Here is a 14241-nt window from a genome sequence, read left to right as displayed (position 1 = left end):
CTCTTCTGCTAGATTTTCTAATTAATCTAGATGTTGTAAACGACTTCAGGTCTCAAGATGACCCTGGGGGCTTCCAGGTAACTGCATGCCAAATTATTATTATTACTTGCTAAGCAGGATGCTATAAGCCCAAGAGTTCCAACAGGGAAAATAACCCATTGAGGAAAGGAAATGAGGAAACAAGAGAATAGTGTGCCTGAGTGTAACCTCAAGCAAGAGAACTCTAACCCAATACAGGGGAAGACCATGGTACAGAAGCTATGGCACTACCCAAGACTAGAGAAGAATGGTTTGTTAAAGCTAGAGTCTCTTCTACCTTTACCAAGGGGAAGTAGCCCCTGAACAGTTAAAGTGCAGTAGTTAACCCCTTGAGTGAAGAAGAATTTTTAGGGTATCTAAATGTTGTCAGTTGTATGAGGAAAGAGGAAAATGTGTAATGAATAAGCCAGACTATTTGGTGTATGTGCAGGCAATGGAAAAATGAGCTGTAATCAGAGAGGGATCTAATTTAGTACTATGTAGCCAGTCAAAGGACCCAATAACTCTGTAGTTGTTGTATTCAAATCTGCTGATGCTCTTGTTTGAGGTGCTTAGAGAACTACCTTTATGGCCTATTCCTCTCTTTTACCCCCACTTGCTGAGATATCATCACTTTGCTCTTCACAGGTTGAGATTATCCAGCATCTCTGAGCTAAAGGCTTTTCGTGAGGTACTACACTGATGTCAAGATACCTGCAAAGGTTTTCTTCAACTGTCTACTAGGGAAAGTAGGCCAGCTTCTATGATTGGTGTTTTTGAACGTCTTTTGGCAAAACGTTCAAATAGGTTTGCTGAAGTTAATCATCTGTTCCCTAGTTTGTAATTTGGTTTTCATAAAGGCCTTGGAGCAGGTGATGCCTTCTTACAATCTCCAATGCTGTACAGAAATCCCTTGATTGTGGTCAGGATGTTCATATGATTGGCCTTGATTTTAGAGCTGCCTTTGACCTTGTTAATTATAATGTCCTTGTTTTCAAACTCAAACTGTTAGGAGTGGGTGGGTCATTTCTTAGCATTATTATTGAATTTTTAAGAAATAGATAGCAAAGAGTTGTTGTTGATGGGCACCAAAGTGAGGTGAGTACAGTATAGGAATGTGAAATCTGATGTTCCTTAGGGTAGTGTTCTTGGCCCATTACTTTTCATACTACTGTATATACACATGACATGTAGTTTGGCATAAAAAAATAATCTTGTTGCATATGCAGAGGATGCTACTCTTGCATCAATTCCATCTCCTGAATGTAGATCTGGGGTTACTGAATCCCTCAATACAGATTAGCTAAAATTAGTGCAGTGTGCAAAATATGGGGCATGAAGTTAAATCCTAACAAAACTCAAAGTATGATTGTAAGTATGCCAAGGACAGTTGCTCCTCAGCATCTGGATCCCAGCATTGATAAGGTTTCTTTAACTCTGTGTGACTTCAAATTTTATGAGTGATTCTCGACAGCAAATTTACTTTTGAGCAACATATTTGGTCTGTGTCTTCTTCAATTGCACAAAAAAACTGGCTTATTGAGAAAGTCTTGTAAGGTTTTTGGTGATCAATCTGTTCTGAAGAGGCATTTTAATTCTTTCCCTCTACCTTGTGTTGAGTATTGTTATCCTGTCTGGTCTTCAACTATGGTCTATTAAATTTCTTATTCCTGATTTAGATATTAATCTCTGGCACCATTGTTCAATTAGTTCGTTATGCATATTGCATATGATTTTTCATAATCCTGACCATCCTTTACATTCAGATCTTCCCGGACAGTACCATCCTGTTCATAATACTAGGTATGCAGTTAATTCTAATAGACAGGCCTTCTCCATCATGAGGATCAATACTACATAGTATTCTAGAAGTTTTATTCCAGCTGTGACCAAGTTGTGGAAGGATCTTCCTAATCGGGTAGTTGAATCGGTAGAACATCAAAAGTTAAAAATTGCACCAATGTTTTTATGTTAAACAGGCTGACATAAGTCTCTTTTATAGTTTATATATGAAAATTCTATTTTAATGTTACTGTTTATCAAATATTTTATTTTAATTGTTCATTTCTTCTTGTATACAGTAGTTTATTTTCTTATTTCCTTTCCTCATTGGGCTATTTTTCCCTGTTGGAGCCCTTTGGCTTGTAGTATCCTGCTTTTCCAACTAGGGTTGTAGCTTAGCTAGTAATAATAATAATAATAATAATAATAATAGAAAGGATACTTCTATGGTCAAAACCTCTGTGCAATTGATAGCTGATTTTCTTGTTTTTCTTCTCTAGAGAGAAGCTCCCGCAGTCTGTAATGAAAGGCTATTGCTCATCCTTAAACTAAGTCTGTAGACTAACATTCTTAGACCCTTCCTCCTTGTGGAAATTGTCTATACACGTGAGGAGCTTTGAGGATTCTTGCACACCCTGGGATTGCAGGCCCCATTGAGAGATGTTATCCAAGCTCTCAAGTCTCTTATGCTTACCCCACGTGTGCCTTTGAGATGGGCATCAGACAAGGATTTGACTCTCAAGACTATTTTTCTGCTAGTCTTGGCATCAGCGAAGTGAGTTTGTGAGTTGCATGTCATCTCGCATGTCACGAGTCCTTCTGAGGGATGGAAGGTCTCCTTTACCATTAGGTAGTAGGTTGGCCAGGGCACCAGCTGCCCATTGATATACTACCGCTAGAGAGTTATGGGGTCCTTTGACTGGTCAGACAGTACTACAGTGGATCCTTCTCTCTGGTTACGGTTCTTTCCCTTTCCTTACACGTACACCGAATAGTCTGGCCTATTCTTTACAGATTCTCCTCTATTCTCATACACTTGACAACACTGAGATTACCAAACAATTCTACTTCTCCCAAAGGGTTAACTACTGCACTGTAATTTTGTTCAGTGGCTACTTTCCTCTTGGTAAGGGTAGAAGAGACTCTTTAGCTATGGTAAGCAGCTCTTCTAGGAGAAGGACACTCCTAAATCAAACCATTGTTCTTTATTCTTGGGAAGTGCCATAGCCTCTGTACCATGGTCTTCCACTGTCTGGGGTTAGAGTTCTCTCGCTTGAGGGTACACTCAGGCACACTATTCTATCTAATTTCTCTTCCTCTTGTTTTGTTAAAGTGTTTATAGTTTATATAGGAAATATTTATTTTAATGTTGTTACTGTTCTTAAAATATTTTATTTTTCCTTGTTTCCTTCCCTCACTGGGCTATTTTCCCTGTTGGGGTCCCTGGGCTATTTTCCCTGTTGGGGTCCCTGGGCTATTTTCCCTGTTGGGGTCCCTGGGCTTATAGCATCCTGCTTTTCCAACTAGGGTTGCAGCTTAGCAAATAAAAATGAAAAATAATGATAATAATAATGCATGGGTTTGTTGCCTAGGTTTGTGGCCAAGACCCCAAACCCAGACATTCATGATACTATATTCAATTCCTTTTCCATATTCTCTCAAAGAGGCATCCAGCAAGAACCAGAATGACTTGCTTTTCTGACTAGTGAGGGCTCTACAGTGGTATCTGAAGAGGACTGCACTTCAGGCCTGAGAACCAGAGAGACTTTCTTAGCACCAGCAGGACCATGGAAAAGGGTATCTAAGAACACTGTTTCGTTCTGGATTCAGCCAACGAGGATTGAAGGACCTTTGTGGGCAGAGGCTCACAAAGTATGTGGTATCAACTCCACTCTTGCTTTCAGGAAGAACCAGTCAGTGATGAATTTTTTAAAGGCAGGAGCCTGGAAATGCCAGACAACCTTCACTTCCCATTACCTACGGTAGTATACCCACAAGTCTTTGGTTGCCTTTATCCTTGATCTGGTGGTGAATGCTCTGCAGATTGTATAGCCAGCCCAACTCCCTCATGGGACAAGAAGCATCTCGTCTAAGATTAAGCCTAGATTAAGTTAGAATGACTGGTCTTCTTCTCATCTTTCTTCCCCTCTCTTAGGGTGCAGCGGTCATGGCCGTTATATGGTGGTTCGAATGCTAGACACAGATAAGCTTCATAATAGAGCAACCTTTCTTTTCAGACAAGATTTGTTATAAAGTATCTCGCCTATCCTCTTAGATAAGAGTGATGATGTATAGAATGTATGCAAACCCATTTCTCATAATGCATATACATTCAGACAACATATCCTGTGTAAGGGTATAGGTTCTCCTGTGACTATTTTCCAACTCCAGTGACATCTCCGTGTGCTGGCTGTTAGTATGTTGACAGTAGTCATCATCTTCACCCTTATACAGGGCCAGACATTTCCAGGAAAGGTTAGCCAGCCAGAATTTCGTCCATATGAACTTTTTTCTTCCTAAAGATAAGTCTCCTATTAAAGGATGGTGTTAGGAACAATCACAATTTTTTAAACATAAAACTTACGTGGTAGTTACAGTGAACCCTCGTTTATCGCGGTAGATAGGTTCCAAACCCGGCCGCGACAGCTGAAAATCCGCGAAGTAGGGACACCATATTTACGTATTTATTTAACATGTATATTCAGACTTTTAAAACCTTCCCTTTATGCAGTTCTGTTAACAAACTACCCTTTAATGTACAGAACAATTAATGCATGTACTACAGTACCCTAAACTAAAACAGGCACAAATATTAAAGGTGATTTTATATCATGCGTTTCCTAAACACGCCAAAAAGCACGATAAAAAATGACAACCAATGTTTTGTTTACGTTTATCTCTGATCATAACGAAGAAACAGACGCATTTACACATCTGTGTATAGGTTAGTTTTTGCATCGACAGCAATCTTACAAAGTATTGATTATATGTTGACTTTGTTATTACCAATGTTCTACTTAATTTTTCTTAGACCTTCCAAATAAATGAAATGAATGCCATTCATATAATGTTTTTCTTTATGACGCCGCCTGAAACGGAAACCTTCCATTGGTTTACGCTCCATCTTCGATTATAATAAACAAACGAACGCATTAAACACACATGCTCAAAGTGATAACTAATAATATAACAAACATTTAGTAAACATTGTTATTACAAATGTTTTACTTATCGCATCCATATAAATTCCTAAATTCGTAGCAAAGCTGGAAACCTTTTTTTTCCTTATGCGTTTAATCCACAATAGCAAACTGCCGCTAATGACAGAACGATAATTTACGATAATTTTAAACTGTTAACGAAAGATATTTGTTCTTTCCATATCCAAAATACTTTTCCTAACTTCAGTTATAAGTCAACTTGTACCCACCTCACCATATGCAAATAATGTAAAAGAAGAAGAAAGTACTAGGCCATTTTTAAAGTCATCGAAAAATTAAGTTACCGCTATTACGTTCGATGTGACAGAGAGAGAGAGAGAGAGAGAGAGAGAGAGAGAGAGAGAGAGAGAGAGAGAGAGAGAGAGAGAGAATGGTTTTAAATGTACTAAATAATAAATATGATAGGTTATAACTCATTGGTGCTTATGTAATATTAACTGTATAGATGGTTTGGATAAGTTAAGAAATGGTGTACAGTAAACAATTCTTTGTTAATGTATTCCTACCGCGCATATTCTCGAGAGCGGAAGCTAGACATCAGCTGATGTGATCACAGCCAAAAGTAAAACAAAAAGAAGTAAAAAATACTCGATTTTTAAAACACACCCGAAATTTAAAAACATAAGTACATGTTTTATTATAGCGCAATTGACTATTTAAAGAGTAAAAGTTTTCTGGAATAGTATGGTGTTTCCTAAAAAATAGTAGTTTGCTGACAAAATTGGATACCGTATTTTAAGCTATGATTGAAATGGATGTACAGTATACACGGTATAATTTTTTCGTTTTGTATTTAATTGACACTTAACCCCATCTATTTGTAATTATTGTATAACACGAGAGAGAGAGAGAGAGAGAGAGAGAGAGAGAGAGAGAGAGAGAGAGAGAGAGAGAGAGAGAGAGAGAAAATCAGCTGTTGTAATCGAATGCCGTGTTTTTGTTTCCTGTATCTCCTGAAATTTAAAAACAAAAGTACACGCTTTCTTAATGTGCAATTAACTATTTAAAGAGTAGCAATTTTCTAGAATAAAATGATGTTTCCCCCAAAAATAGTGGTTTGCTGATGAAATTGGATGCCGTATTTAATGAAATAAGTCCGCGAAGGCGTGAATCCACGATGGTCGAACCGCGAAGTAGCGAGGGGTCACTGTATATATATATATATATAGCTTACGTCCCCGATGTCAGATATATATATATATATATATATATATATATATATATATATATATATATATATATATATATATATATATATATATATATATATATACAGGTATATATATATATATATATATATATATATATATATATATATAACTACCAGGTAAGTATGTTCAAAAATTTATTTTATAATGAAAATAACATTTTTAGATTAATTTGTATTTTTGCTATCTATACAAGCCAGGCTTTGAGGTCAAAATCGAGCGTCTAGCCGACTATCAGGTGGGTGGTTCTTACTCGCCAACACAGCAGTAGCCATAACTACCTCGTAAAAACTAACAGCCGTTCCAGCTTCACTGAAATCATAATCCTATTAAAGGACAGGTTTATATAGTTGGGAAAAATTTGTGATAATTATTTAATTTTTGGTCTTATGTTTTGTATGATCATAGTATATATACAGTAATGTCACTTTAAAGGCCACTCATGAATGGCAGAGGCAAGGGACAGTGACACTGCCATAGCAATCAGGATACTGCCATAGAGTCTGACCTTATATACATATGATCAGCGCCCAAGCCCCCTCTCCACCCAAGCTAGGACCAGGGAGGGCCAGCCAATGGCTGCTGATGACCCGGCAAGTAGACCTATAGGCTTAACCAAACCCCCACCTTAGCTCACAAGGAGGGTGTGGTTGCAGCAACTAAAGGAACTAACGATTTTGAGCAGGACTCAAATCCCCGGGCAGGGATGTTATCAGTAGGCCACCATAACCCTATAAACTGTAGATATTGTCTGAGGCTCCCTGCAGAAGCCTGTCTACCCATACCTGCAATGTTTTCTGACTTCTGTTTATCATCTCATCTTCTGTCTTCCCACCTAATTGTCCCGGTTGTTTTGACTATGTGAGGGCTCATACTTATTTAACTCTATTTTAAGAAGAAATACATCAAACCAGGCTTGTGAGTTTGGAAATATGATTCAATGGTATGCTTAAACTAAATTACTTAGTGGCTAATCTTATTTTGCCAGTGAAATTCTGTGTGGAAAATATAACCAAAAAAATTAGGTCATTAGAAATTTGAAATAATAAGTTTGTATAGATCTGATTAAATATGATGAGACATGTTATGGATTCAGATGTTTTTTGGTGTTTTATTCACCTGGCAATGTTGCAAGTCATAAGTTTACCTACTGTACAAATTCAGGAATCCTATAGATAATAAAGTATAGATGAGGATTATCTCTGTAATTTTAAATACTTTACATACTTATGAAAAGTTATTTTTATTTATTGAATTGATATTTATAGAAGGAATTTTGTTACAGGATTGATCGAGGATTTCAAGGTGTAATGAAACGGTGGGGCTTCAAAGGTCTGCGAGCAACTCATGGTGTAACCAAGGCACATAGAAGTGGAGGAAGCATTGGTGGTGGCGGTGAGAAAGCTAGAGTTTGGCCGGGTACAAAGATGCCGGGGCATATGGGCCGCAATCCTCGAATTATCAGGGGAGTTAAGGTTAGTAGATTTGATTATTGTTAAAAGATTACCAATCCTTGTAATACAGTATAGAAAATTGAATTGGTTTTTAAGTAGTTTGAGGCATTTAATCCTGAAACATTCATTGATGATATTGATATTGTTTCAATTAATCTTACCCAACATTCTATGTGCTATGGAAGTGCAACTTTGACTGATAAACTAAAGAATTAGAGAATTGATTGTGAATATGTGTGACTAAGTTCTCAATTTGCTTGAGGGTTGTTTTCTGAAGAGTGATGTGCCGTTTAAACTAATTACATTATAACCATAAGATTCAACGGTAAATTATGTAGTTGCATTCCACAACAGCATAACAAATGCATTATTTTTTTTTCTTTTTTTTTTTTTACCAAACAACATATGACAGCATGCATTAAAATTACTGAATGAAAAAAAAGACAAGAATGAATGGCAAATAATGTAAAACAACTGATTTTGCAAACTACCAAAATGCCTTGGTCAAGTTGACAGATTTGGCAGATTGCCAGAGTTACTTTGGTGTTGTAAATTGACAAATAGTTTCTTTGTTTATATTCAATAACATGAGCTTAATCTGTAAATGGCACTACTTTAATTGTCGAAGTTAGAATAAACCATAAATCACAAAATATTTTAATGAGATGCAAACTGCATTCCAATTCTATGCGAATTAAAAAAAAAAGTTTTATCATATCTTCCTTTTTGTTCAGTAATGCATACCTTGGAAAATAGGGCAGTTGTTTTGAAATGAAAAATAATTAAATGCATTAGAATACCTAGAAATATATTGCATTTTAGCAAATTGCCAAAATTCCTCCATTAAAATAAATTGACAATAGACCATCTTCCAATAAGAAACATTGACTTTTGCTGCAGTGTACAGTACAGTAGGTGCTTCTTATTCGCGGAGTTCAGTAATATAGCCAGCCCTCGCTCTTCATGGGTGTTAGGTAACAGAGACCGGCGCAAAGAACGTGAATCCGCGAATGCTTGTTGCCCTAGGGTGGGATAACTCCTTACCCTACTAACTCACTCCCCATTCCCTACGCACAGTCGATTAATGCACCAAGTACTGCCTAGTATTGATTTTACTTGGTTTCTATCACAGTTTAAGTATTTTGTAATTGAATGAAGACATTTCAGTAAGTGTTTAGTACATTTGCACACATGTACACTAGTATTGGACACGGTAAGGCTTTGATACTGTACAGTACAGTTACATCACTTTTTACATGAAAACATGATTCTGTTAAAAAAGGACCGAAGCGGGAGAGACACATGCTAGGAGAGACAATGCAAGACTGAGGCCAAGTCAGTGTGAGATGGGATGTTGTACTGGACAGAGAAGTAAGTGGTGCAAAGCGAGCCAGATGCAAAGGAACTTGTGCTGTTTGAAACCGTCGCACCGCTAGAGTACTTCTCGCAAACCCCCGTATATGGGATTTTTTATTTAATAGGTTATACAGTTTTGTGTGTCTTGAACGAGCGAAATCGCGAAGAATGAACCCGAAAAAGGCGAGGGCGGACTGTAAAGTCAGGCGTAAAAAGTAAGAATCTGTGAATACTTGCTGCCCTAGGTTGGGTTAACCCTAAACCAAGCAACTCGCTGCCCATTGCCTAGATGTGATTGACTAACACACTATCTACTGTAACCCTCTGTACTGCCTAATATAGTTTTTATTTAGTTTCTATCACAGTATAAGTATTTTGTTAATGAATGAACACATTTCAGTAAGTGTACATTACATGTACACATGTACACCTACACAGTAAGACTACAGTACACATAAAACTAGTCATTGTCACACTGAAACATGCATGTAATACATACAATACGTAACAACAAAACACTGTTGTTCTGAACTAACGACACTCGCTGGTACTCTAGTGTATATTACTGTAATTTATGTACAGCACTATCACTACAATACAGCTTAATTAGCTAAGGTAACTCTCGTGAGTGATTGCTGTTTTCAGCAGGTAGACTTGCACTGTTCAAACACTGTACACTTAATCTATACATTACTACGGTATAGTATTTTGTATACAGTACTATACAGTAGTTAATGTAACAATAACGCTAATACACACTGAATATACTAATGCAATAAAAATTGAAAGAAGAATATCAGTAAAACACCACTAATCCTTTACGTACAAAGTTATACCCAGCAGGTGTGAAGAATGATACAATTCTTGAGCCGTCGAGTGTTTGGCGCATTGGGTAGTGTAAGAGAGAGTACTGTAGGGCTCAGCTAAATATGTTTGACTTAAGAACATGTCAACTTGAGAACCTACTCATACAAATCATTTGTTCATATGTAGTGGACTTCGTAGTAATGTTTTGTGTTCTACTATGGAGAGGTACTTACAAAGAAAAAATCATTTTCCTGTCAACCATAGTTTGAGTACAGAATTTTTTTTATTTTATTGTTTACAACTTATAACCTAACCTAACAGTCTAATGAAAAAATATCTTCTCAATAAGATGAACCCTAGGATTTAAATATTCGCTGAAGAACTATAAGCGTACTGTACGTTAAATGTACTTTACTGTAACAATGATACAGTACTGTATATGAAAATATACTGGCAATGTTAATATCTGGTCTTTCATATATTTATGTCTTTTGATGTGCTGTACTGTAGAACTCCTCTTTTAATTCTAAGATATACTGGTATTTTAAATGTCTAGAGCAATACAAGTTAGTTTTAATAAAAGGTTCAATTATGAAAATGCAATACTTCAGAAATAGCTGTTTATTATACAGTACAGTGAACCCTCGTTTATCGCGGTAGATAGGTTCCAGACCCGGCCGCGATAAGTGAAAATCCGCGAAGTAGTGACACCATATTTACCTATTTATTCAACATGTATATTCAGACTTTTAAAACCTTCCCTTGTACGTAGTACTGTTAACAAACTACCCTTTAATGTACAGAACACTTAATGCATGTACTACAGTACCCTAAACTAAAACAGGCACAAATATTAAAGGCGATTTTATATCATGCGTTTCCTAAACACGCTAAAAAGCACGATAAAAAATGGCAACCAATGTTTTGTTTACGTTTATCTTTGATCATAATGAAGAAACAAACTGGAGGTGGAGCTTTGCTTATTACCCAGACATATTTCCCATACTTTTCCCTTAGAACTACATCACATCTTCCTACTTTAGATATATACAGTAGGGTCCCGAATTATGCGAGAATTTGATCGATCAATGACCTCGTATAAATGGAAAATCGCATATTTAGAAACACAACTAACAGAAATAATTCCATTGGGGCCATGGCAACCAGCAACTTGCCTATTCAAACGTGTTTACTACCCATTTCCAATACTTTCTATGTACTATAATGCATTTTTTTTTATATCAAGTTGTTCTTGTAAATAAATCAAACATTTAATATGCTTTAAAGTTCCAATAACTTGAAAAAAAGGTTAAAATGAAAACCAGGATGGGTGTAAACACCGTATATTTCCCGTTATTACACGACCCAAAATACAGACAAATTTTAATGTTTGTCATATCTATTGTATAAGACAACTGGTGAATAACTAAACCATCACTCTATAGACTAGCTTTTGTTGTATCATTGAAAATCCAGAATTATCAAAATAAAGGAGATTTTATATCATGCGTTTCCTAAACACGCCAAAAAGCACAATAAAAAACGACAACCAATCTTTTGTTTACGTTTATCTCTGATCAATGATCATAACGAAGAAACAGACGCATTTGCATCAACAGCAATCTTACCAAGTATTGATTATATGTTGATTTTGCTATTACCAATGTTCTACTTAATTTTTCAATATTAAACTTACCCGATAATCATGTAGCTGTCAACTCCGTTGCCCGACAGAATTCTATGGAGGGATACGCCAGCTATCACAATACTAGAAGGGGGTGTATTTACCAGCGCCACCTGTGGCCAGGTACTCAAGTACTTCTTGTTGACACCTCCTCAATTATTCCTCTGTCGTGCTTCCGGCAAGACGTTCTGGGATACGCTTATGTTCTTGGAGTATTTTCACGACTTTGGTGAAGTATTTCTCTTTGATTTCGGCTGTCGCTTTACTGGAAACTTCTATATTAGCTTAGTTAGCTTTTGGAATTAATTTGATTAATTATGGTGACGAGAGAGTATGAACTCTCGTTCACCTTTCAATGGCCGACCCTTCCCTTAGACGGAAGTGTTGGTGTCTAAGAGAGTATAGACTCTCTTTCTTAATTTTGCTTAACAAAGTTATAGATTTATTTTATATCTCTCCGCCTCTTATAGGCCTCTTCGATTAACTTCCTTTTATTATAAACTCATTAAAATTAATTTTTATATTTGTTTATATTCGACCTTCCTAATAGTAGGCGGTCTTTTACCGAAGTTAATAAACTTTGAGCCCGTCATTTCGGTTTTACCTGTTAACATATTATGCTATTTCCGCCACAGAGTTTGAAAGATTTTCTTTGACAGTCTCGTACTGTTTTCAAAGTTGAACTAACGTTTTGTTTTGTCTCTGCAGTTGTTGACGTTCAGAACGTTCAACTTGCACTCTATCGTTACGATAGAGAAAGAATGTTCACGGTTTCACGTTGCAGTAAGAGTAACCGTGTCTAGCGTTTTGTTCATTCTTTCTTAACTTAATGGTTTTGATCCTAATAAAGGAACTTTTCAGTTTTTTCCTTTAACAATAATATGTTTTAACGATATATATGATTGGGCTCTTCTCTCAGGTTCTAAGTCAAGAGAGAGAGAGAGAGAGAGAGATAGAGACGGAGGGAGAAAGAGGATAAACGTTTCATTCAAGCCTGCCAGGCGTACGAGTAACGTCGTTATCGTTTTTGCTCTTCTCCCTAGTCTCTTTAGGGGAAGAAACTAAACGTTTCTAGAGTGATCTAGTGTTTAGTCTCTTTCCAACCACTGAATTATCTTTCATTAGATTTTTCTGTTACATTGTAATTCTGTTTTCGCAATTACTAACTTTGAGAAAGGATAGAATTGCGTATTTCAGGTACAAACCACTTAAAGTTTCGAGTTCAGTGAAATAAGTGCAAACAGAAATCAAAGTGATAAGTAATTAGTGCGTGAGGGTACTTTTGTGCGCGCCAGTCGTCCTCCCAGTCCGGGACCTCTTGCAAGCTCCCAAGCCCAGGGGAGAAGCAATGTCGAAGGGCATAAGGGTTCAGCAGGCCTTGATCGGCGCACAGAAGTATTCTCGGTGGTTGTGGGCGTGTCTTACCGAGTCCGTCACTCCCACCCGCAGACGATTGAGCCCTTATTTTGCTCGTCTGCAGAAGAGATTAGGGGAGAAAATAAAGGCAGAGTAACGCTGGTCTCAGGTCTCAAGACCTCTTAAACGTTAAGTCCAGACCTATGCCAGACGTACGAAGTTAAAGTTCACAACCCGAATGCAGTCATTGGGTTAGCTCTGACTCTCCTCAGTCATCAGTTGATTACACTCCGCCTAAGAGGAGTAAGGTTCTGCCACAACAGATCTCTGCTGTTAAGGCTTTACCTCAGCAGAACTTAGTGTCTGCCGACCCCAAGTTAACTCTACTGCAGTCCATAAAGTCAACTTTCGGTCTTGATGCGTGAGTGTCGGGCTGAGAGTGTTGTGCCTCCGCCTCCGCCTACACTCCCCCCCGCCTATGATCGCTCCGCCTGATCACAGTACCACCTGCCAGGCGTACGATGTTGTGAACTCTACTACAGTCCATGCAAGCACAGCTTTCGGACTTGATGCGTGAGTGTCGGGCTGAGAGTGTTGCTCCTCCGCCTCCGCCTACACTCCCTCCACCTACTCTCGCTCCGCCTGATCACAGTACCATCTGCCAGGCGTACGATGTTGTGGACTCTACTACAGTCCATGCAAGCACAGCTTTCGGACTTGATGCGTGAGTGTCGGGCTGAGAGTGTTGCTCCTCCGCCTCCGCCTACACTCCCTCCACCTACACTCGCTCCGCCTGATCGCAGTATCACCTGCCAGCAGTTCCACCTGCCAGGCGTACGATGTTGAGCCACGTGCTGAGTTTGCTGCTCCCTGTGGTGTTCAGCCTCCTCCTTCCTTAAGGCAACCTTTACATTGGGATCAGGAGGATTATACCTCTCTTCCTCCGCCTCCACTTGCTGCTCCACCAGTGATGCAACACTCGGTTGAGGTACAACAACCTCTCCCGTCCATGAGTCAGTCTCCTCAGCTCTTGCTGCAGCGAGCTCAACCCTCCACAAGGCAAGCACCACAACACCTTAGCCTTGCGCCTCAGGAGCCTCAGCTTGCGAGACATTTACCTTGTTCTGCGCAGCCTCTTCCTCATCGCGCTCCGCTCACACCACAGGAACTGGAACTTGCTACTCCGCTTCCGCCAACCGCTCAGCAAGCGCAACCCTTGGGTTCAACCACTCATGCTAGGAGTCAGCCTCCTCCACCCATGCGCCTTCCTTCTGCTTGTCTTTTATTCAGCCTTTGCAGACTGAGCCTCAGGTGTTCCCTCATCGGAGTCTTGAAGAGGAAACCACAACTATTGT

General features: G+C 38.4%; 1 protein-coding gene across 1 annotated transcript in view; it reads left to right on the top strand.

Moving 5' to 3' along the window:
• LOC137633339 (large ribosomal subunit protein uL3m-like) overlaps positions 1–14241 on the top strand; it is a 69181-nt gene that overhangs the window by 48896 nt on the left and 6044 nt on the right. The window contains exon 6 of the mRNA XM_068365588.1: positions 7515–7704. Coding sequence (XP_068221689.1) covers positions 7515–7704 — 190 coding nt within the window. The remainder of the gene's footprint in view (positions 1–7514; positions 7705–14241) is intronic.

Source organism: Palaemon carinicauda, chromosome 42 (genome assembly GCF_036898095.1).
Source record: "Palaemon carinicauda isolate YSFRI2023 chromosome 42, ASM3689809v2, whole genome shotgun sequence".
In the NCBI taxonomy this organism is placed as follows: domain Eukaryota; kingdom Metazoa; phylum Arthropoda; class Malacostraca; order Decapoda; family Palaemonidae; genus Palaemon; species Palaemon carinicauda.
This window is presented reverse-complemented; position numbering and strand designations above follow the sequence as displayed.